The sequence below is a fragment of the Haplochromis burtoni genome, unplaced genomic scaffold, assembly GCF_018398535.1.
Source record: "Haplochromis burtoni strain Fernald_Lab_line unplaced genomic scaffold, NCSU_Asbu1 Contig_100, whole genome shotgun sequence".
NCBI classification, from domain to species: domain Eukaryota; kingdom Metazoa; phylum Chordata; class Actinopteri; order Cichliformes; family Cichlidae; genus Haplochromis; species Haplochromis burtoni.
Window position 1 is genome coordinate 184110 of NW_024582461.1, and position 24291 is coordinate 208400.

A 24291-nucleotide genomic window follows, 5' to 3' on the forward strand; every position below is an offset into this window, starting at 1 on the left:
CGTTATGCAGCATATTCACACTGGCCCAGTAACTAACAGTGAGTCAGACACCTGGGGGATTCTGTTCAGCTTGAATAATTAATTCCTGTTTAGTAGAAGAAACGCTTGTGTGGTGAGATTTCCTGACAAGGGATGCCAGCACGCGCTGTAACAATTAATTTGTGTAGCTTCAGAGAGGTCGCTCCGTGTTGCAACCCCACCCTTCGACAGCACACGGCATTTTACACCCGCTGTTCTGCATCCCGTGCGCGGCCCGTGCACTTCATAATGTTCCCCATTTCAGTCAGTGACAATATCAGAGAAATCCGGTGGCAGCCATCTTAGGTGTGCCACTGCGTGAAGTTATGAAGGGCTACACTAAACGCGGAGCCGCGCGCGCTTCAGACTCGGATCTTTGCTTAGAGTGCGAGTTCAGGACCACGGCCAGCTCCGGTCGACCGGGTTGGCAGGAAGGAAGAGGCCATCTCCCGCTTTCACCGAAAAAAAAGGAAAGGGGGAGGGAAAAAGTCGATCTCGTCCCCTCACAATCCCTACACTACAATCCCTCCACCCCTCCTCTCCGACTCTTCTCACCTCCCCCTCTCACATCCGCAGCAGCGACTGGCCAATAAAATACCGAAAATACGTAAGCACCGACGAGTGCTCGGCGCAGGCGGAGAATGGTCAGTGTGAAGCAGACTATAGCTCTTCCAGCATTACTCGTATACAGCTGACATCCCTCAGCCAGCGAGTACAACCAGGGCCTATCCCTAACTCGACTTCAGGCACATCCTGCATTATATCTATGCACGGGTAAGACAGCGGCTCGGCCATCATCTGGGGATATATACATATATATATATATATTTAAAACAATAAAAAAAAAAAAACCCAAACAAACTCAGTTAGTAGGTTCGGATTTCTGTATAGGCGCACCACTTCTAGTGCAAGATGTTAGATCCGTCGTCCAGCGAGGAGGAATCTGATGGGATAGTGGAGGAGGAAAGCAAAGAGGCAATGGCTCCTCAGGCCGGATCCCGCATCTCCCCGAGCAGGACCAGCGAGAGCTCGGGTGGACTAGCGCCCAGCAGCAGCCGCAGCAGTGCCCGTCCTACTAGCCCGAGCCCCTCGGCCGTCAGCGAGGAGAAGGAGGATCTGGAGAAGCTGCACAGAGAGGAAGAAGACCGCAAAAAGAAGCTGCAGCTATATGTTTTTGTCATGCGATGCATCGCTTACCCGTTCAATGCAAAACAGCCCACAGATATGGCAAGGCGGCAGCAGAAGGTAAGAGCACCCGGTGCAAAGGCATAACTGATAGCCACATGATGACGAAATACCTCCTTTCATATCGCAGATGTTGTCATTGATGACCTACATAAACCAGAGTACAGGTCTGGCCACTAGGCCCTATCCGAAAGCGCATGGAGACAGCAAGGTGCCAGTAAAAGCACCGTTTGTTTGTTTGACGCAAAATGTTGAATTCATGGAGCATGACAGGAGCATATAAAGGTGCTTCGAGCTTCTGGTAGTGAAGGGGACTCGTGGTGCTGCAGAGCTGCAGGCTGAGTGCAGTCCATGTTCCTCCAGCACTCTAGCTCGTAGATGAAAGCAGCCCTACAGCCCAGCAAGCCCATTAAGTGAAAGGGCGTTCAGGAGATGGTGGATGGCAAGTCACAACAGGACAGTGTCATTGCCCTTGTTGGCCTACATTTTTACCGAACTCCCGATGTCAATTAGATAAGCAGCTGTATATTGCTCTGTCCTGCCTGCTTGGCGGATACCCAATCCCAACCCGTTTGCGCCATCACTTATCCCGTCAATTTGGCCTCCCAAGGTGACTTTTAGGCACAGACCTCTTGAGGAGGGTAGCTTAATGGCCTCTCTTCTCTGAAGATGAGCTTTGCTCCTCTCAGTGGCCTGTAGAAAATTAATTGCATTAAAACATTTTCAACGTTGACACATTTTTAACCTTTTACTATTTATTATTATTATTATTATTATTATTATTATTATTATTATTATTATTATTATTTTAACAGGACATTTATCTTATAAGATTTATATACCTTAGCTACTGTAAAGGACAGGGCCAACACCCTGGCTTCTCAGGCTGCTATGTTGGTCCACTGGTGTTGATGCCAGTTTTGGGTCATGCTGTCCTTACTGTCAAAGTCACCATGCACAGGCCTACTGTGCTAAGGGGAACGTTCAACTGATTGTAAGTTAGGATAATGCCCCTTGTATATTTCCTTTGCTGTATGCAGACTATCTGTTTGACTGGCCTGTCAGTTATGAATTAAGAAGCCTCTGTATGGATCTGCATGTTTTATATAGAACTGCTTGAATACTGAAACCTTGTCATCACATTGCATGACAGTATCAGGTTCCTAAATCTCTCCTCAGAAGGAAGAAGTTCTTTGTTACTCACTGTGGTCAGGAGGCTTTCAGAAGAGTCATTCATTTTGGTCGCTCATTCATTTTAACACCATGAATACTACTATGGAAATATGCATTTATAAGTGCTGCTTTCATTTAACATGCAGACAACTTGTCTTCCTCTGGTCACTGTTAAGCCATATGGTCTGAATTTTCTGCTGACTCATGCACAAGTCCATGTAGGAGGCATAAACTGCAGTGTTTCCGTCCATTTGTTTGTTTGTAGTCTGTTGAGCGTAGGTTACTGATAGTCTAATGCACGCCTAGTAATGCACTTTCATATCTGGTTGCTCAGGCAGCCACAATTCTCAGTTGTGGGTGAGTGAATATCCGAACAAACAATCAAACCAGGAACTCAGAGTGTGTCTGTCTGCCCACAGTCTAGCTGGTGTTTCTGATTTGATCCAAACATGGATAAAAATCACACATTAAAATAATTGAAAAAAAAAAAATCTCAATTTTAGGCACAGTGAATTGGTTCAATCCAATCACTTGATGAGCATGGCTTATAACACAGAACTGTTAACAAAATGGTGAGCACCAACATCTACGTTGATTATTTTGAGGCAGTTGTGTGCATTTATAACATCGTGGAGTTAGACAGTAGTCATCAGTTCACTGTCTTTTAATTATATTTCTGTCTTGGGTGGATATGGAGAAATAATTTATCACACAAAAAGAATATTTAACATTTGTCTAATTACATTTCTATGGATTCATCTTAGCCATGAACCTCATGTGAATGTGGGCTCCTCAGATGTCCATAGACAATAATTTATTAAGGTAATTCCTCACAGTGTTGGCAGCACAATCTAATATGTGCCCTATTACAATTTTAGCTATTATAGATTAGTCACAGAAAAATGATGAAGCAATTTCTGTAATGAAAAGACTTAAAGGCCTCAGCAAAACATGTGGAGCAGCTCCATGATAATCCGTTATTAGAAGCTCTGGCACACAAACAGCAGTGATGGGCTATCACAGAGAAACAGGCCAGGCTGTAGACTGTGCAAGCTCCACTGCTGCTTCTTGAAATATGTTGCCATAACCTTGTGGAAGATAAGCCAACAGGGCAGGAACAGGAAGGTGACTCTTTTTCAGGGTATAAAAAGTAAATCTTACAGTACAGTCTGAACAACGTCTTAAAAAAACAGCAGTTTGTTCCTGCTCACTGCTAGCTTGGGTGTATGTGCATGACTGAGTGGTGACACATGTGTTTGCTTAAAAGGCTAAGTATCTTGGGACCCACACAGCGAATGTGTTGAGTATTGAGGTTACAGACAGATTGCGTTGGTACAATTTATGAAATTTTAGCATCATTGTGATGGTCCCAGAGGGCAAAAACCTCTTTCATTCAATGGGAATAAACTGCACACACAGAGGAGTTAAATAAATAAAATACAAAATACCAAATTTCCCCTTGTGGGACAATTAAAGGATTATTCTATTCTATTCTATTCTATTCTATTCTAAAGACATGTTGGCAATACAGTAAAATCACAATTTTGCATTTTGTTTTCAAAGTATAATGCAAAAAGAAATGTATAGGTTTAGAAAAATATGACTGTTTTTAATGGCTAGCAATGTTGATCTGATGGTTGTCAGCTTGTTTGGTTGGTCAGTTTGACTTTAGTCAGAAAATGTAAATATTATGTAACAAGTGTTTGGTATTTAATTGGACTGCCACTAAATGTTTGTTAAAGGAACACCTACCAAATGTGTCAATGAGAGCTTAACTTGTTGATGTGTACAGCTCAAAGCACAAGAAACAAGCAGGAACGAAATTCTGCTTTGATTCAAAAATGTAGCCAAGGAGAATAAAATGTTTGCAGTCTGATTAATCAAACCAAGACCATTTGCTTTTATAGATCGCAGTTTATGTTGATTTTCCAAAGTGAGTAACTGTCCATGTCAGAATTACAAAGTGTGATTCCCTTGAAGATAATCTGACCTAATCAGTTCATCTGCCAGCAGGTTCACTTAATAGAGTTCCTTCTGGCTCAGCATTTTAATACTATACAGTATGCCATTTATACTGTGAGGGAGAGGGGCTGTGAATTGTACAGCAGGGTTTGTGATGTGAATTTGAATTAGACTGAAGTGCAAACCGATGTTTGCCACACAGGTGTTTGCAGAGAACTGTGGGAGTTCCACTGTGAACAACTTTTCAATGAGTGAAAAAGATGATTGTAAATCATCACGTTAACGTTGCACTTGGCTCACAGATTGCAGATCTGTCTATATGAACATCTAATTTTTTCATTGGTGCTTTTCAACAAAAGCATCAATTTTGCCCCTTTCAGTTTATATTTCTCAGTGTTTCATTTTCGTTTTGATTGTTATCATTTCTGAGGTTTAATCTTTCATTAGAATGTAGGACCATTTGTTTAGGGGCCAGACTGAATATGTTAAGAATTGGTATAACAACGCAAACACTTTGTGAAAGCAGTTGATTTACTGCCATGCAGACGTTCCTGTATTAATAGCAGCTGCTGTTAGCTGTGTAAATACAAATTATATACAATTTCAGCTGCTATTTGTTTCTTTAAAGTATGGTAATGTTTTATTTTTGTTATTAACTAAATCCACTTAATCACACTGACTTTCAGTTTTTAGTTTACTTTAACTTTGGCAAAAGACAGGAGATTATCAATATCGAAACAATAACACTGGTAGCGTTCAGGGTGTTTGCATAGACATTCAATGTTTATCATTGCTATTGACAGCTGCTACATTTGTTTATTGGATAATTATTGTAATATTCTCGATTCAAGTGACTACTGCACGGTTTTAAAAACTGCACTGTGTAGTGTGCATTCATCTCTTTACTCAGTGGCATGTATATTGCCCCTATTGCCTTCTATTTCTACCAAAAGACACCAGATTATCTGAATGGTGAATATGTAGATATAAACAACTCAGAGTGAACTGACAAACCTCAATATATTCATAAGACATTCAGTCATATGTGCAAAACACAGTGGCACTAAATGGAGAGCTGAAGTATGGCACTGAAATCATTTGCATTATTATGTAAGATCGCTGAATGGTGTTCTGCTTGAAATTAAAAAAAGACATCCTTCGACAATAAAAGAAGCTTCGCTGTCAATGGCAAAGTCAAGCATTGAGCTGAAAATAAAACATGTCAGTCAGCGCTTGAGAGCTGATAATAGGAAAAATTGTTCTCTCCCATTAAGCAGCAGTCTTGGTAGCATGTTTTAGCACCGCTAGTATAGGAGAATAAAGGTGTTTATTGACGGTGCGGATAAGCAAGTGAATTCAGAAGGGGTGACAGCTGAAAAGCAGCAGGCGAAATACCCCCTCACCCACGATCTGTGCAGCCACGTGTAAATTATCACAGCTTCTCAAATTAAACATCCTCTCTATGGGGACATAACGAAGGAGGGAAGCTTAGATCTTATTTGTCAGAATACTAACAATGTCTTTTCCTAACAGCGCTGTACTTTGAAGGCAAGAAATAGGGATCAAATTGAATAATACGTGCTCTAGTAATAATCCAACATTTTGGTGTGATGCTCACATGACATGTGCCATGTGCTCAAAAAACAGGCTACCAAAATGCAAATGTTAGAGCACAGAGTCCTGGCATGTAAATGCATGGGAGTTTAAAGCTGGTATGGATGGCATCATGTGAGGGATTATTCCACATAGGTGGGAAGACGTGAGCGTGATCTGGCTTAAAAGCAATATCCCACGTAGTATTTTATCTCCTTCAATGGCTCTCAAAATACAGGATGTGCTTGTTAATTATAGTCTCGTGTGTCCTCACCCGGGCTATGAATTCTTGTTGGCCTTTCAAAGCAACAGATACATTTGTGCCAACGAATGTTAACCATCAGTGTGATGTGAGGCAAGATTTGTCTGGCTGAGAATAGCTGCTGTGTCCCAACACTGCATTCATGCATGGAGACAAATTAAGCAGGATTGTTTAATTGCTGCATAAGTTTTCATTCCTGCTCCCAGTATTGCACATTCGCCTTACTGGAAAAAACTAGTGCAAAAATAAGGGTCGGCTTATTGAGAGAAGACCAAACATTAGCAATTCTAAAGCGGCATTTCATTTATCATTTTTACTGGTATACAAGTTGTTTTTTTTTACTGAGCTTACCATAATTAAAACTGCTACTGCTTTAGTTTTATGTATTTAATCATTTTGGTCTATAATAAGCAAAAAGCAGGGCAAAGCTGTATTTATTCAATGTATTCTCATGTAAGTTCACAACAACAGGCACAAGCTCACTTTTTATCAGTCAGAAAATTTGACTTTGAAGTTATTTTTGTTTACATTTTTGTTTGAAAATTGATTAATGATCAACGAAATGCTGAAATGTTCCCATTTGCTGTTACATCAGTTGACTATGTGATTAATCAACAAACTGTCTGAGCCCTGATCAACATGCTTCCTGTAAGCAAAGACCATTTTATTGGAAGTGTAGTGGAAGAAAACAGCAGGGATCCATTTGTACTTTGTGCCAAATGTTGACATTTACACTGCAGCAGTTGCAGCATTTATAATGCCTGTCAAACTTTGCAGAGATGGAGAATTCATTCTGAGATTGGTAGCCTGCTAGAGCGAGATCAAAACAGGTCTGCACGTTTGACAAAACACTCCTTTAACCTTGAAAACGTGCAAGGTTAAAGGGCTATTCATAATGACAAGTGCATTGCCTAGTCACGCCTATAAGTGTGTCATGTAAAGGAAAGCAAATCGAAACTAAATCAGCTATTGTAACATCTTCCTATTTCTGGCTATAATCGCATACTTTTTTCTTATACTGTAATTGTGACATAATTACAAGACAGTTGTCTCATAATTATGGGACTCTGATTATGCGTTATGGAAGTTATAATCACTCTAAGAGAACTTTTGTGAGTCTTTTGATGGATACTATGTGCGGCTGCATGTCATCACACTTTCTGATCATTGTTGAGTCCCCTAAGAGAACTCAGGCGGCTGTTGGTGGTTATTTAGGGCTCAAGAGTTTGTTGGTGTAAATGTGTGCTGTTAAGCTGAACCCTGTGTAACATTGCTTCAAAGGGAAAATTACACAGGTAAAAAGGACAACAAGGAGAGATACTGAGAGAGAGATTACTAGTGGTGATTTTCCACATTAAAGACAGAAGAGCTATAGCAGGGCCATTACTGCACCTCTCCTATGAGTCTCTCTTTCCCACTCTCCACTGAGGCACAAAGAGCACAAACAGCAGCCTGGAGCAGGCATGAGGCGGTATGTCAGGTAGATACTCTGAGTTTATTGTCACATGTTCATGCAACCAGTGCTTTAATGGTTCCCTCCTTAACGAAGCTCAAACTTTATACTCTTTCAGAGGCATTCTTCTGTGATATTGATGTAAAGTAACACAGGGGGTGTCACCAAGCAGTAAGACAACATAAAAAACAGACTTAAACATAGTGAGAAACTGTTAAAACATCTCTCAGGACATGGATTAACGCTGAGTCTACAACCTTTTATTGGTGAAGACTGTTAAGCCTTCCCAGCCAATAAATATTGGATGCGCGTTGATCTTTCCTATCACTAATTCTACAAAAGTTTTTCAAAAGCCTGATTAATTCAGTCTGTGTGATCTTTTTTTTCAACACATCTCGTGCCGCTTTCTATTGGTGAAAACCCACAAAACAAACCTTATTGAACATCAAACAAGACTCTTGTGAGATAATCACCTTTGAAAGCTAAAAGGAGGGAACGAAGAGAGAAAGTCGGAGAAATTACAAGGAAGACAGTAAGTGATTTGTGATGGGAGGGTGGTTGCAGACTCTTAATGAGAGTAATGCACCAGGAATGGAGTTACTGATTCACAGTGAGCTTCGTGTGCTCTACGGTATAAAGTAATGCAGTGGTACTGCAGTGTGTAGCCCTTTAATACAAAACTGTCATGGTTGCGGCTGTGTGCAGGCAGGATGAGGACCCAAACGCAAGCTCACAGAGGCAGGAATGAACTCAAAACACAGCTTTATTGCTGGAGAGGAAAACTATACAGACTAAACTGGAAACTATAACATATTACACAGAGAAACACACAGCCATGAATGAGGGAGATCGCAACACTGACACAGGGAAACGCAGGTCTTAAATACACTGGGAAATAATGAGGGGAATGAGACACAGAAGGGGAGCACAGCTGGGAGAAATCGGACATAACGAGACCCAAGGGAAGCGAAACTCAATACATTCACGTAGGACACAGACCTTCAAAGTAAAACAGGAAATGTAACATAGACGCAGACTTGACTAGGGGAGACAGAGCAACTAAGAAACACAGAGAACAATAACAGCGGCTAGCTAAATACTCAGAAAACTAAAGAGAATACAAGAAAGCCAAACTAAGACACTAGACTAAAGAATAAACTGGGGCAAGAAAGAGAACTACGATCATAATACAAAAACTCAGAGACACAAGAAACTCAAAACACTGGGTCACCGACCCAGGACCGTGACAAAAACAAAGAAAAAACAATATCAAATCTTTGCTTAATTGCCTATTTGTGTTAACATATTTGTGTTTGTGTATTTTAAGTTCTGGGAGCATGCTCCAAAGTCACTTTCTTCCAGTTTCCAATTTAACTATAGATTTAGTTCAGGCCTCCGTCATTCGTTTCTCCAAAATTCAACAGAATCTGTGGCTCTTGTTTATCATATTTCGTACGTACATTACCACACATTTCTAAAGTGATCGAGGAGTACAACACATGTGCATTTAATTACAGGTCAACAGATGAATTTCATCAAAATCTGTCAAAGAGAATTTGATTTTGGTGTTCTTAATTTGTGAGTGTTCATATTCATGTGGTTTTACGTTCGCTTCTGCTAAGCGATTATTTTCATCAAGCGAATGAGCAAAATGAAGAACCAGCAGAACAGACTGCTGCCTGTGAGATGGTGGTGTGTGGTAATGGATGACACTTACTAGAAGGGGCTTTGCTGGTTGTGAAAACAGTGTTTTTCTGAATATATCAGCAGCTCCACAGCTCCCGAATATGACAACACCGTGAAGGCTAGTTATACAGAATCGGAGCCTCTTGTTTTATCCCTGTTTGCTGTGTGTCAGGCTCTGTCTGTGGAGTCTGCACCTGGCTGTTTGCTAACCCAGCGGAGTGGTATTTACTCACACAATGCTGTGTGTGCATGTGACTTCAGAACAAATCTACGAGTGCATGTCTGGTTCCAGGATAATAGCTTGTGGATGTGTCTTTGTATAATTGTAGTTTTGTGACCATAGTCGCTACGCAGTGTTGGTGTTTTGTGTTTGATGAAGCCTGCTGTTGGTAGATTTTGTGCAGCTGTCATGCAGTACTTGCTCCTGTACCCTTGTTTGCTGTTTACTCAGATGTGGGCTGGTAGTGTCATCTACAACATGAATAACCTTGTCTGGTGATAGCAGCCACTGATAACATATTTGCTAAAAACCAAGCATTGAGACAGGGCAAACAGCAGCAAACAATAGAACTGAGTTTATATAACACCCTTTCTCCAATTTTTACATTAGATTTCACAAATGTAAAGTTTACATTTTTTTTTATCTCTATTGATATACAGATGTGTAATTGTATGTTTTCTTTTTAAATATTTTATTTCGTTTTAATGAATCGATTACACATCTGTTTTACTTCAGCCCAACACAGAAAACTGTTCATTTATTTTGCTGCCATTTAATTTGGGAAAGCAGCCTAATTTAACTTCCCCCTCCCCTGACATTATATAACTTTAAGGAGCTCAAGTGTGAGTCAGCAAAGCAAAGTCCTTATCGTGCTAAACTACACAAGCTACAGTACAGTGCACCACATTCAATTAGCTAATTACTCCACCGCAGACAGTGGATACAGTATACATCACAAGCTGATGACATGTTGATTCAGTCAAAGAGATACAAATATCTATATGAATCCAATCATATCCACTATGTACTGAAAATTTACTGTGAATCAGGTGTTATCCAACTTACTGTACTTCAGATTACATTCAGGATCTCAGATACAACATTTAATCTCAACAATTTCCATTGTTTTAGTTTTGCACATATTTATAAAACCTTAAATTAATTTACACTTCCCTTTGATGGTTTAAGATTAGATCTCATACATTTAGAGTAGTACAGGTACATTTTTTTTTCAATTTTAAATATCATGCAAAAATGGCAACTACAGTTGAGGTCATTTGCAGTTTTCTAAATGTAAAATGTCCTGATTAGAATGCATGTTGATCACAGTTTTTAAGATAAGACCAATGTACACGAAGAATCAAAAACAGAAAGACTGGGTTTTTTAATCTGTTTTTATTGCAATTTTTGAAAGTGGTTTTGAGCAAGATTTTTCCAGATTTTCTGAAGATCTTTTTGACAGCTTTTCTCTTATTTATTTATCAGTTTTAGAGAACTTTTGTTTGTTTGATAAGCCATTTCACTCTGAGCTATGAATTATTCAAACATAACAAAAGCACCAAACTCAAAGGAAGAACCAGTATTGTGTCTACGCATAACAGACAACTGAAATACAACAACTTAGCACTTAGTTTCTAGCAACCTGTCACAAAAACATATAATTTGCTCTGATTTCCTGAGTTGAATCTATGGAAAATGCCAAAGATAACACAGTTCAATAGTTTTACAACAACAACAAGGTCAGTCCCAAAGAGTGATTAGCTGAAAAATTGTCGTATCCCAGCATCATGCACAGTATCCTTAAAAGTTTAAGGAAAATGGAAAACTGGTAGACAAAAGATGAAAAAGTTATGTACAGCAGAGGCACACTTTCTAAAAGTTGTGTCTTTCAACAAAAGAAAGGAAAATCCAGCAAAGACCTGACATAGGACCTGAGAAATGCATCTGGGTCTTTAGCTGAGACATCTACTGTTCACTGGAGCCTCATCAGAAATGGTCTCAGTGGAAGGACGGCTGTTCTTGACAGCCACAGGAAGGGAAACTATGAAAAAAATGGACTGGACTGGAAATCAGTGGGCTGATGGAATGATGAATCCAGTTTTTTGGCTTAAATCATTATTAACACATTTGGAGGAGGTATAACAGTGACCGTCTACAGTCATCCTTAAAACACGGTGGAGGCTCTGTCATGACTTTCAGTCAGTGGTTCTGCAGATCTGAATCTGGTCAAAAATATAAATACAGAAAAGTGTGGTTCCATAGTGTAGTGGTTTACGCTGACTCAAAATGCCTTGGGGACTGCGTCAGGAACAGCATCCAGCATAAATCTGCTAAAACAAGCATGCGGCTCTGAGAGAAGCCAAAGGTAAATTTACGAACACAGAAAGGCACCCTCAGAATTTGGTCCATCATGTAATGCCATTGGAGAGCATCTGATTAGCAACAAACACAATGGCATTGCAATACAAGCATAGCTGGATAAAAAACAGCAACAGCAACAGAAACAATGGATCACAACCAATCAAGGATCGGCCTCCGCAGAGCCTCAACATTATTGAAGCAGTGTGGAATCATCTTGACAGAGAGCAAAGGGGAGCCAAATTCCCCAAAAAAGAGCTTTGAGTGACCGGGAGAACTATTCATAAGGACTCGTTAAAAGAATGACAAGAAAGCTTCTCTAAGAGGGTTCAGGCTGTGTTGAAGAATAAAGTAAGCCATACCGAATATTGACTTTCAAGATCATTAGTATAGCACAACCCTTGCATTATTTGATATACTGTATTTCTGATGCAGTAAATCAGAGCGCATTTTTACCATTTTCCTTGTAAAGGCTTTGACCCCATCATGATGTACAAAACCAAAACAGTGTACAAATGAAAGATTAACGTCCTAATTCCAAATAACAAAAACAAAGAGTTATTTCACAGCAAATGCAGAGACCTGACTCAGACTGTGGCAAAATAGAAACATACCAACAGAAGAACAGAAAATTACTCCATAAGCTCACTGAAGAATGACTAAAGGTCACTGATGTTTTACAAGACATGCGCCTGAGGGAACTTAGTACCGCGAATCTCTGTTAGAGACTCAGTGGGCGTTTAGATACAAACTGAAATTATGCAAAGTTAAAGTAGACAGACTTTCTAGCACACAGTAACAAAGAATATTCCCTAGAAAAATTAGCAGGGAATTAGGGAATTTATCAGCGCTAATCCTTCATCGTGGCCAGTGCCATATCTTGTGACGTAAATCTGCTTTTGGTCATACAAAGTTGAAATACTGAATTTATTGAAGTTTTATGCAACCTAAATATCATCCACACGGCCGAAGTGAAAAATTTACTCTCAGTTTAAACTGCAATGAAGCTGCTGTACATGTGCATGGCTCCTCTATTGATATGTGAACGGTGATTAATACCAATGCCCACTTCATTGCCAGCGAATGAATCACTGGGTAACACTGCAATCTTGATAAGAGCCACAGAGAAGAATCAATATGACCAAAGCAGCAAAGTATGTCTTGGGAGTCTGGCAATACTGATGAAAATGCAGGCATTTTCTTTCATCCATTAACACAGCACGGTTCTCCAATGAGGGAATAAATGAAAGCACAAAAAACTCCAAATACTTCCAGTAGTCAAGCTGTGCTTCAGCTTTCTCCCCACATATGCAAACTTGAATGAGTTAGTAGCTTATTATGTTGTCACATGATCTCAGATCAGCCCGAAGAAACTGTCAGTGGAAGAACTATTAGCTTTGACCTTTCAAGGTAAAATCTTCAAGTAAAACACAAATGTGCTCTCCCACTGTTCCAATCACAATATCCCATCTTTTTGTCATTTTTACTCCGGTACCTTTTTAAATGTTATATTTGAAAAGAAATATCTCACATTCATATCATGTTATTGAGGACAGAAACAGTGAGGTTTTCTGTATTTCATTTTAATTACTGAAAGAACAGATTAATTATTGAAAGAGCTGCCTGATTCATTTTCTGCCAGTTGATACCTTGACTAATTGTTTCAGCTGTAATTACAAACGCTCATTAATATCCAGTCATAATGGTCACAAATCTGTTCTGGTCTACACAACACAGACTTTGTGTTGTGCACAAAGTCTGCAGTATAAAGAGTATATATCAGTGCTTGGCTCTATTTATGCAAGCTACACTATGAATGACCTCAGAGCTAGTATTACAAGTGTTAGCTTTGCTAAAACATTTCAGTCAGCCTGATTCATCTTTGTTTTTTGCCTCTTTTGAAAGCTCAGCAGTAAAAAGCATCTCTCAGGATGCATTTTCCTCTCTGTTTGACATATTATTCACATTGCTTTCTTTGCCTGTTTTTGAAAAACATTGTACATCATTACTGAGCATGCGACTTCACTCTGAAGAGCCACACTCCTGTTTAGAGTTTTATTACACAGAAAGCTGCTTAGGAAATTTCCATCCATCCATTCACTTTCTTAATTGTGCTTCTAGGCTACCTGTAATAGGAGGAGAGGTAGGGTACAACCTAGACAGGTTACTAGTCTATCACAGGACCAACACAGATAAAAAGAAAACTAGAGCCAGTTTAGAATCACCAGGGAACTTAACGTGCATGTCTTTAGACAGTGGGAGGAAGCTATAACCGGTATAAACCTGGTATAAACCCGATATGGATTTATACCAGATACAGGAAGAAAATTCAAACTCTACACAAAAAAGTCAACCAGGACACTGAGGTCAGACTTCTCTGCATGTATTTCTGAAATGTATAAGAAATGTGTTATTGGGAGGAAATATAAAGGGAATTAAATCTTCGAAATTAAAGTAACTCAGTTTATTATACAAGTGAAAACAGATGTTTTTATCCTCAACCTCACTTTCAGATATGGATAATATCTGACTACGGACAAGTGTGTCAACCCCAGCTCCCGTGTATCCCCATAGACCAGAGCAGTTTGCATACTCGTGTTAATATTAACATCTCTTGCCTTAGGATGTTCCTTAAACGCCATGGTTTATTAAAACACAGCAGGAATTGCCTAGATTTTTCTTTAATCTCACATCTAGCTGTGGGAAACATGAATTAATCTGAAACCTGAAGCAGAGGGGCAGTATCGATCCCCGATGTAGATGTGCCGTTTTATGTTGTAAGTGGAACTTGTTTGGACGTTAAGTGGATGTATCATCCTGAGATCCTCTGTACCACAACAATCGCCTAAAGTAAAAGAGATGTCTCGGTGAAATGATTTGTGATACCTCCAGTTTCAGTCCATATTACTTTTACTGGACAGGTCATCTCATTTTTAACCTCTGGTGATAGTATCGACTGGCTGGGTGTTTGTATTTTGACCTGAATACGTTAAAGCTTTCTAACTCTGGCACTTGGCTCTAATAGTGAATTCTTAGAGGCTATTACTTTCTGAGCACTATCAAACGGGGTTGGGGTAATGTGATGGACACACAGATGGTGTTGAAATTGCCTCACAGGCACACGATATGTGGTGCTTTTCCACCTCACTCCTACACCAAAGTCTGTCACTTGCAATGTGCTGCTGAACGCAGGCAGACACACACATTACCAGCAGGTCCCGTATAATAACAGGTTGAACTGTAAGATTGAAGGCACTTATCAGAGGGAGACTGTCAGTCTTGACCTTTAGATTACTGAGTCAGTAACCATGTGTGAAATCAATACATGGACATCAAGACTGTAATGAAGATCGAAACTGGAACAAAAGGAAGTGATGGAGAAAATCTTACTCATGTGCACAGATGTATCTCAGGAAGTTCACAGATAACAATCACGCCATGTTATGTACTTTAGCTCAGAATAATTTTATTTAACTGATGTTATAACATGTTATAACAAGTTTATAATCTATAGTGAGCCATTCTGTAATGCTACATAGGTCAACATGATGATGTTAAACAATTTTATATTGACTGTAGTTTTGCAATTTAGCGTGCTTTGCTAGCTGCTAATCAGCAAAATTCGAGAGATTGCTGAGACAAATATAGTCAGTAGTTTTGTAGGGGTTTAATATGCAACCATTGCACACCTTTTTAGCTGTGTGTGATTTATTTAGTTTGGCAGATTTCCACTGTTTAGGTTTCAAGTGGGGAAGCCATTAGGCAACGCATTTCATCTATAAGTGATGGTAAAAAAGGAGTATGATTGGCTGTTGTTCAGAGGCACTAGAGGTAATGTGGGTTTAGGATGTAGATGCAAAGCTGGAGCTAGCAAACACTCAGTGTAACATCATAAATCCACTTGCACTTATATTCTGTGGGCTACGACTGAAGGAATGAGTCACAGAATGAGATACAGTTAAATGAAATGAATTTGAATAAGAGGAGATATTTGGTGAAAATGGTGAGAAGCATGCTCGATGCTTGTTCCGTGATTTGTGTGAATCTGACTGAGGTAAACAATGAAAAACTGGCTTTATTATTTGGTTTAAACGTTTTTTTCTCATGACACAATCTTTGTTTGTTCTTGCTTCCACAGATTACCAAGCAGCAGCTTCAGCAGACCAAGGATCGCTTCCAGGCCTTCCTCAATGGAGACACACAAATTGTGGCTGATGAGGCATTCATCAACGCTGTGCAGAGTTACTCTGAGGTACTAACAACCCACCCTACGTAGCCATAGCAGCACAATCACAGTAATAACCTTTTCATTCAAGCTCAGGCGCTTAATGCTTCCAAATATGCTGCATTTCGTATGATTCTAAATGTTCACATTTTCACTCTTGTAAAGAAAAGCGCTTTTTGTTGTGTGTGCAGGATATTCCGCATTATTCTCTCTAAAATGTGTAGCTTTCAATCTAAAAAGTCAGAAAAGCACTGCACAGCGCTCTTGCTGTTCCATGTCAAAATGCCTGAATTCTGAGTGGTAAAATGGTGGCTGAAGCTTTTCACTGCACAGATTATGAGTCAGAGCATGTGGTTGACACAGCCATCTTTTCCAAGCTCACTATTCAATCTGCAGATGAAAAAGTCATTACTACAATGCTTACAGGACAAAAGGAATTACATATAGTGGGATGTGTTAAATTAGTGATGGAAAAACAAGCCATTATGAAAAACGTTAATGTGAGACTGGAACCCTCAGGAAGCGCACACACAATTACTCTTTTTGCAGAAGTTAATTAGGAGATAACTGACACAGGCGTGACAGCTGAACAGGAATCTCATTTATTTTGTGATATTTAATATTAATGTGAAATACACAACAAGTGTTCAGAATTAAATATTGAAAACCTGAAAGTGTGCATCCCTCTTGCACTCATATGTAGGGTACAAGATGTCTTATATAGTCATTCAGCCATCATTGGTGTCATAGAAAAATTTATGGTAAACACATTTTCATAAAATAAGGACATATGAATTTCAAAAATAAAATGTCACGAGTAATTTACCGCTGCACTCTGGTGTTTCAGCACAGTAGTCACTGCTTTGAGTCATAATGAATGCTAAGAACAAAATTTGACTGTCAAAATAACAAAGCAGTCATCTTTGATAATTGCTTCACAGTGACAATATTGCCTTGTCTGGATGTCTCCCTGTTAGGCTGTCATTAGCTGCACACAGAATGCCTGTCTTGAGTCACAGCAAATGCATACATGCTCTGATTTTTCACTCCAAAGTTATTATTCAGTTTAATGGTTTTGTTTTGCTGTTGAAGACAGATATTTGCTGTTTGAAGCCAAGAGTGACAGCAGAGCTGCCATATAATTACTGATCAACATTTTTTTTAAATCCATTTCCTATTCAGCTGCAACTATTGACACTGGTCTTTCACAATGTAGGTATTTCTTAAGAGTGACCGTGTGGCAAAGATGGTCCAGAGTGGTGGCTTCTCAGCCAACGATTTCAGGGAAGTGTTCAAGAGGCACATCGAGAAGCGTGTGCGCAGCCTTCCAGAGATCGACGGTCTGAGCAAAGAGACGGTGCTCAGCTCCTGGATGGCCAAGTTTGACACCATCTACCGTGGCGATGAGGATCCGCGGAAGGCGCAGCAACGCATGACTGCCAGCGCGGCTTCCGAGCTGATCCTCAGCAAGGACCAACTGTACGAGATGTTTCAGAATATCCTCGGCATCAAAAAGTTTGAGCACCAGCTGCTTTATCAAGCCTGCCAGGTAAGGCATCACACCTGTGTGACACATGGCTTTCCTCCTTGACTCAAATACATGCAAATTCTGTCCCAAGTTGGGACATGCCAACCTCTGAGCATGGTCCACCGACTTCTAATTCCTTAATTAGACTAACTGTTTAACATTATGCACAGTGCAAACTGTTACTGTGGTTTATTAGATCCCTCCTTTGTGTTTACTTTAACGCTGCAAGTTTATTTCTTCACCTTTTTTTCCCCTTTGCAACTATACGCCACAACTTCTCGGTTCTCCTGTCTGTGCTTTGGTTAGAACACAACAACAACACACTTTATCCTTATAATACCACAGGCTAGTTGCCTTTTTGCAGGGTGTGAACCGGATAATTTGTTCATAGATTATTAATAATAACAGTGGCACATTTATGACTGTAGGTGCATTTAGAGTTATAAATATTTGTCCCATATGGAACTGTTAGTGCTAGTGTTAAATGGGGATATTATAAAAGCAAATTAGTCTTCTTGACATATATCCCTTGATACCAGACAAGCAATGCTCCATTGTAGTGGAGATATATTGTGATTGCTGGTGGATAAAAGTGGACACTTGGGTGCTTGTGTCAGAGATAACTCTCCTTCCCTTGCTGTCTTTACTGCTCACTATGAGAAAGCTAAAAGCTCTGCTAATGTTGCCTTTCTTTGCGATTTGGCAGCATTTGGAGGAAACCTCTGAAATGTTCGTATCTGGTCACTAAATAATTTCATTTAGTTCTAATGAACACATCTTATGGGAGGCAGTTTAGTTTTTAAAGCTTTAGCTACTTTGGATCAGGTGTCATTCTACCTTCAGCAGCTGCTAAAATACAAGCAGATGGCATGAGATGCTAGTTTCAATTTCAATTTCAATTTCAATTTTATTTCTATAGCACATTTAAGAGTCACAGGTACAACAAAGTGCTTCACAGAGGAGCCATATTTGCAGATTTACAACAAAAGAAAACAGTCAACAACAAAGAAATACAGTTATAGGATGGTAATATTATAACAAGCACGAACCGGGAGGAAATTATACTAAATAGTTTGAAAGGCAAGCTTAAACAAATGGGTTTTTAACCGTGATTTGAAAGATTGAATAGTTTCCGACGCACGGACATCAACTGGCAAGCTGTTCCAAAGTTTTGGTGCAGCAAAAGCAAAGGCACGATCCCCTTTCGTCTTTAGTCGAGACATTGGTTGCATTAGGAGCCCCTGATTAGAGGATCTGAGTGCCCTTGAGGGGATATATAAATTAAGAAGGTCAATCAGATAACTAGGTGCCAGGTTATTTAAAATTTTAAAAGTGTATAAAAGGATTTTAAAAACAATACGGTATTTGACAGGAAGCCAATGGAGGTTAGCTAGAATAGGAGTGATATGATCCTGTCTTCTAGTGCCGCTTAAAAGGCGTGCATTCTGGACTAATTGTAGGCGTTGGATGAGGGACAGTTGCAGGCCTAGGTAAAGAGAATTACAATAGTCCAGCCTAGAGGTTATAAAAGCATGAATGAGCCTTTCAAGGTCCTTGTGTTGTAAGTAAGGCATTGCCTTCGAAATTTGGCGTAGTTGAAAGAAGCTGGTTTTTACTACTGCAGCCACTTGCTTATCTAATTTGAGGGAACTGTCCAGCACTACTCCAAGATTTCTTACAGTAGACGATAGGTGACTGGCATAAGAACCTAAGGTCTCCAATAGCTGTTTCAACGGCATGTGGCTACCAAAGACGATCATTTCTGTTTTATTTTCGTTAAGGGTGAGCGAATTATGCAGTAGCCAGTCTTTGACGTCACACAGACAGTTAAGCAACGGCAATAGCGGGGATTGGAGATCCAGGTCTAGAGGGGAGTAGATTTGGATATCATCCGCATAGCAGTGGAAAGAGATATTGTGGTTCCTGAAAAATTTTCCCTAGTAAGCTAATTAAATTAGTTTAGTATTATTGAAATGTCTCAGATGGAAACTAACTATATAGGCAGTGTTCTGCATGTGTGTATTGCTTATGAGCAATACATGGCGCTCATATTCAGTGTGTTTTTCCTCCCAAGACTTTAAAGATGCTTAACCTATTTTTTTATACTCTGGCAGCAGAGCTGATGGTATAGGGTCACAAATTTGCATGCAAAACATGCAATTTCTTCAAACGGAACCTAGCTTGAACAATGCAGATCAAGAATCAACAATTCACCAGTACAAATGTACAAATACAAATATACATGGTGCACAATTGTATTTCTACACCCTTGCATTGCAGTTGCAGGTAAGTTGGTCATTTATGTGTCTCCTCGTGAGTGAAACAATCTGAATAAGTGCGTTTGTTTTTATATCTGTTTTCACTGTAAATGTTTTTCCAGGTGTTCTTGGCATCTTGTTTCATTTCTTTTGCTGCTGTAATAAATGTATTTGACTGTACTATTGGTGCCTTGGAGCATCTCTCAGTAAGCAACCAGCTGCTGCATACTGCCCTCTACTACACGATAAAATCCGCACTAAAAGGAAATGCAGCAATCCAGTCTGCATGGCTCAGGGCTGCTGGGATTTGATGAAAGGTTTTCATGGATTGGCTGGGATTCAGAGGCCATCATTTTTTAGCTGTTATCACTGGGGATTTATATTTTTTGCACTTGCATTCAACTAGTCAAAGGAAACACTGGTCTATTTCTGTCTCGTGCTAAAGTAAGAGCAGCCCCTGGAAATGACTAACAGGCTGATTAGACGCGTACGGCCAGCTGCTGCACCAGCCAAACTCTGAGCAAGGTCTACTGACTAATGGCTGCACATTTATTTATCTGCAGTGACACCAAGCATGACCAAATAACTTAAAAATGTGCTTGGTGTCTACACTGAAAAGTCATAATTAGTCTAATCTATGGTGAAGTCTGTGTCCACTTGTAATTCTTCATATGATAGCGTTTATAGAAAAATATGTTTGTATTGGGTTTTTCTTGAGTAAAATAATAATGTGAGAAACCAGTTTTAAAACGTCTAGGAAAGCTTTTCATGTATAAGTGTTGAGAGTTTTGTGAGCATTGGTTAACCTGCGACGGAAGAGCTTTTTACTGCTGTTACAATCACTTTTTGTGTGACCTTATTTGTATGATTGATGGAGTGCTAAGTTATTAGCTAACTTGCTGAAACTTAAGTTTCATCAGTAGACTGTAAACAATAGAACCAGGCACCTACCAATTAGCATTCGGTAGCAAATAAAATACTCAAATTTCACTAACCAAAATTGGAGCACAGACTTTCTTGACGGCTGTCTGTATTTTTGGTCAAATATTTGCAATAAAAATGTTCCAAAAGCCATTAGGACTACAAACAAGGATAAATTTGGTCCAAATTTCATGACTCAAATTAGCTGAGGTGAAGCCAAGAAGACACCTACTGTTAGCAAAGATTAGGCCTTTACAAAATTTGAATTCCTTTTGTAGCCAATATACAGTTGTTGTGATGTTATGGTTAGCTTTATAGACAAAAATTGCTATGTGTTGTTGTGAAGTTTAACATGGGCACCTAGCATGCAGATTTATACTTGGATGTTAATTCTACAGGGATGTTATAACTAGGGCTGGGTATCGTCACTGATTTCTAGAATCGATTCGATTCCGATTCACAAGGTCCTGAATCAATTCGATCCACAATTCAATTTGAATCTGGGAAATTTTGCCTCAGACAGTCAGAAATACTATAATTCAGATCAGTACATTTACATATTTTTGTATCTATAAAAAGGAAGCTGACAGTTTCCAGACTTTATCAAAGGTGTGAGCATCACAGCAGATGCCTTTGTGTCAAAGTAGCTGAAGATAAAACACAGAAAAACATGAAGGTGATTTTTCTGGCCTGGGATTTTATAAAAATATTCTGCAGTACATCAAAAATAAAAGAAAACCATTAATCAACATATGAACATTACCTCTGAAGTTACAGCGGTTTTATTAGAGACACAGCGTTTTGCATTTTGTATAATTTTAAAAAGTTTAAATTTGTTCAGAAGCCTATTGAACGGCAGAAATTAGGTTTTCTTTTCGGAAGTAAGTAAAAGGAAAAAAAAAAACATCGACCGACAGCGCTGTAAATAACGGTAGTCTTGTGCATAACAAGCAAATGAATAATGCAGAAAAAGATTTCGGGGATAGACGGGAAACTGTTCTTGAAGTACACTGAGAAAGAGAGAGCGAGAGCTGTGCATGAAGTGTCATTTTATCGTGGTAGAAGCAAAACAGTGAAAGTCAGAGGGAGTCCATGACGATGTTTATGTGAAGCGCAGTTTGGATCTTCTTTTGCTGCTGGTTCGGTCAATATTGTTTGGAGAGAGATAAAACTAACAGCTTTAGAATCAGCGCAAAAAGGGCGTAAACACAAAGCGCGGACCCGCCGAAACATCAGAATCAGCGAGCTGTCGGCTTTCAGCCCCGACCGTGTCAGTGCCGTCAGGTGAGAAAGGCGACATCTCACTGATTCTGATCCGCAGGTCCGCGCTTTGAGTTTACGTCTTTGTGCAGAAGCCGTGTACCTGCTCTCATTTACTGTTTTAAATGTTTGGTGGTTGTCAAAATTTTGTGACGTTTCACCTGAGATTCTGGAATTTCGGGCAAAATACATTTATATAAAAAAAATCGATTCAGGATTTTAATGAGTCGATATCACGTTATCCAAGCCAGAATCGATTTTAATCGATGAATCAATTATTAAAACCCACCCCTAGTTATAACCCCCTCTGTGGCATAACTTACACCATAATCTGATGGTGCACCTCTCTTGAAATGTAATTGTCACCTTGTCACCACCTTCTTTTATATGTGGCAAATCAACAAGGTAACTAACACATAAAACAACACACGCATGAAAGCTGGTAACAACTTCAGCCAATTATGTAGGTTACATTGTAATGTAGGCTCTACAAGGATTGCCTGCAGAAGCCTAAATCAGAGAAAACCCACTTTAAGTAGCCAATACAGCTTTTGGCAGTTTTTTCTTTCTTTCTTTTTATTAGCTCAAGAGTTGATGCCTGCTTTTATTGCTATTAGTTTGATTGTGTGACTGAATTTTTTTTAAGGTATTAGTTAAAATGATGGAAGTAACACGAATCCAGAAACAAACACACTGCTTTAAAGCAGCAGTCCGGCAGCTCCTATGTTCTGCAAGGTAAAATTATAGCTTTTGTAAAAAAGAGTCTGGTGCTTTTTACAATCGGTTATCCATCAGGAAGAACTGTCTGGCAACATAGCGGTGAAAATAAAATGCAGACTTAAACTGAGGAATTGATTTTTACTTTTTTATAGATTTCCGTCTCTGTCCTCGGCAGTGCATTCTTTAGCTTTGGTCCCTATGATAAGTAGCTGATAGTGTAAACTACAACACAATTTAAAACACAGAAACAAGCAAACAAAAAAACCCATAAGCACTTATGTTTGCTCTTGCAGCTAACAACAGGACATTTTGTATCCATTGCTAGTGGCTGATGCATTTTTGTTAATGGCATGAAACTCACTTCTCTTGCACTCACCTCAGGAGAAGTGAGCAGTGAACGAATGGCATTATGCACGCTTTCAGGTCAACAACTGCTCGGTAAAGTTCTTACTCTCTTGTAGAGCTTGGTGGGAACCTAGTTGCTGAAGGAACTGAAGTAATTAGCTGACAAATCATTTCGGCACGACTAATGCTACCACTGCTCGCAGATTCTCATTCTGAGTTGTTTTAATCACTGATATTTATTCACATCAATGGGCTCTCACTTAGTGAAATGATTCTCTAATCTCGAGCGACTGATTAAATTACCTAAGCCTGGGAATAAGAAGAAAAGCACAAACAAAATGAAACTTTCCCCTCTGAAAAATTGCAAATCATGGCCTGTAGACACCCACCCAGAGCGAAAGATGATATTCCAATCAGTTTGCCTTTGACAGGTTTTTAAAGGAGATCCCTCCTTTTTCCCTTAAATTTGTTATGTCAGCAACTGTTAGTTGGGAAATGAGGCCTGAGCTCTTCCTGGTTTAGCCTGTAGCTGATATAATGGCGTAATGGAGCCTCTTCACTCCACACAGGATTGGGAGAGGATGAAAGCATTTGCTATGCCTGGCAAGCCACCTCTTAGCTGAAAAAGCAGTGATGTGAAGCTTGATGTGTGGATGGAATATAGACAATATTTATTATATGGGAAAACTATAAAACAAACTATTTCCATGTTTTCCAAATCTCCATTATCGCAGCAAAATAACAACCTCTTTTCCTGAAAAGTGTACTAATAGACTATTTTATAGTCCTAGCTTGAAATATTCCCTAAGTCCAGTCCTTAAGACATGGTGCCAACTCTCTGTGGGAACACCAAGTGAGTCGTGACATCTTCTTGTTTTTCCTCTGTGCTTTGATGCATTTGAGCATCCCAGCTTTACCTATAAGCAGAAATCAGTACTTGGAAACCCATGTGGAGTCATTTCTCTTTATCCAGAGACACTCACTAACTGGGGAGGCTTTTGCATGTTGATGGGCCCTCTCTCACACTTCCATCTTACAGAATAGCCTTGATATTGATGTGGTTCTGTAGCCTGTTTTGGTTTTCTAGCCACAGATTGCATTGAATCCAAGCTCAGTTTACTTCAGCTTCTTGCATTCAAAGATCTACCATACCGTTCCATCCCATATTCTCTGGAGGTTGCAAAACATATTAGGAAACCCTGATAGTGAAGTTTTTTCTGAAGGTCTCCATCTGCCGTAGCTCAGCTCTCTCCGATCTCAGCTTTTGTTCTTCCCTTGTCTGAGTGATGACCTTCCCGCCTACTCTTGCTGATAGTTTCTCAGGCAACACAAGCCTTTATCTC

At 39.6% G+C, this 24291-nt stretch overlaps 1 protein-coding gene across 12 annotated transcripts in view; it reads left to right on the forward strand.

Annotated features, from left to right (window-relative positions):
* Positions 1-609: 609 nt before the first annotated feature.
* The window catches only part of cadpsb (Ca2+-dependent activator protein for secretion b), a 67780-nt gene continuing 44098 nt past the window's right edge, over positions 610-24291 (forward strand). For 4 of the 12 annotated variants that reach the window (XM_005927504.3, XM_014335229.2, XM_014335233.2 and 1 more), the window contains exons 1-3: positions 613-1263; positions 15830-15943; positions 17133-17465. In XM_005927504.3, the coding sequence (XP_005927566.1) occupies positions 931-1263; positions 15830-15943; positions 17133-17465 (780 nt within the window). In that variant the 5' untranslated portion in view covers positions 613-930. Of the gene's footprint in view, positions 1264-15829; positions 15944-17132; positions 17466-24291 lie in introns of all 12 variants that reach the window. The other 8 variants (XM_014335231.2, XM_014335234.2, XM_014335230.2 and 5 more) reach the window with 4 other exon arrangements.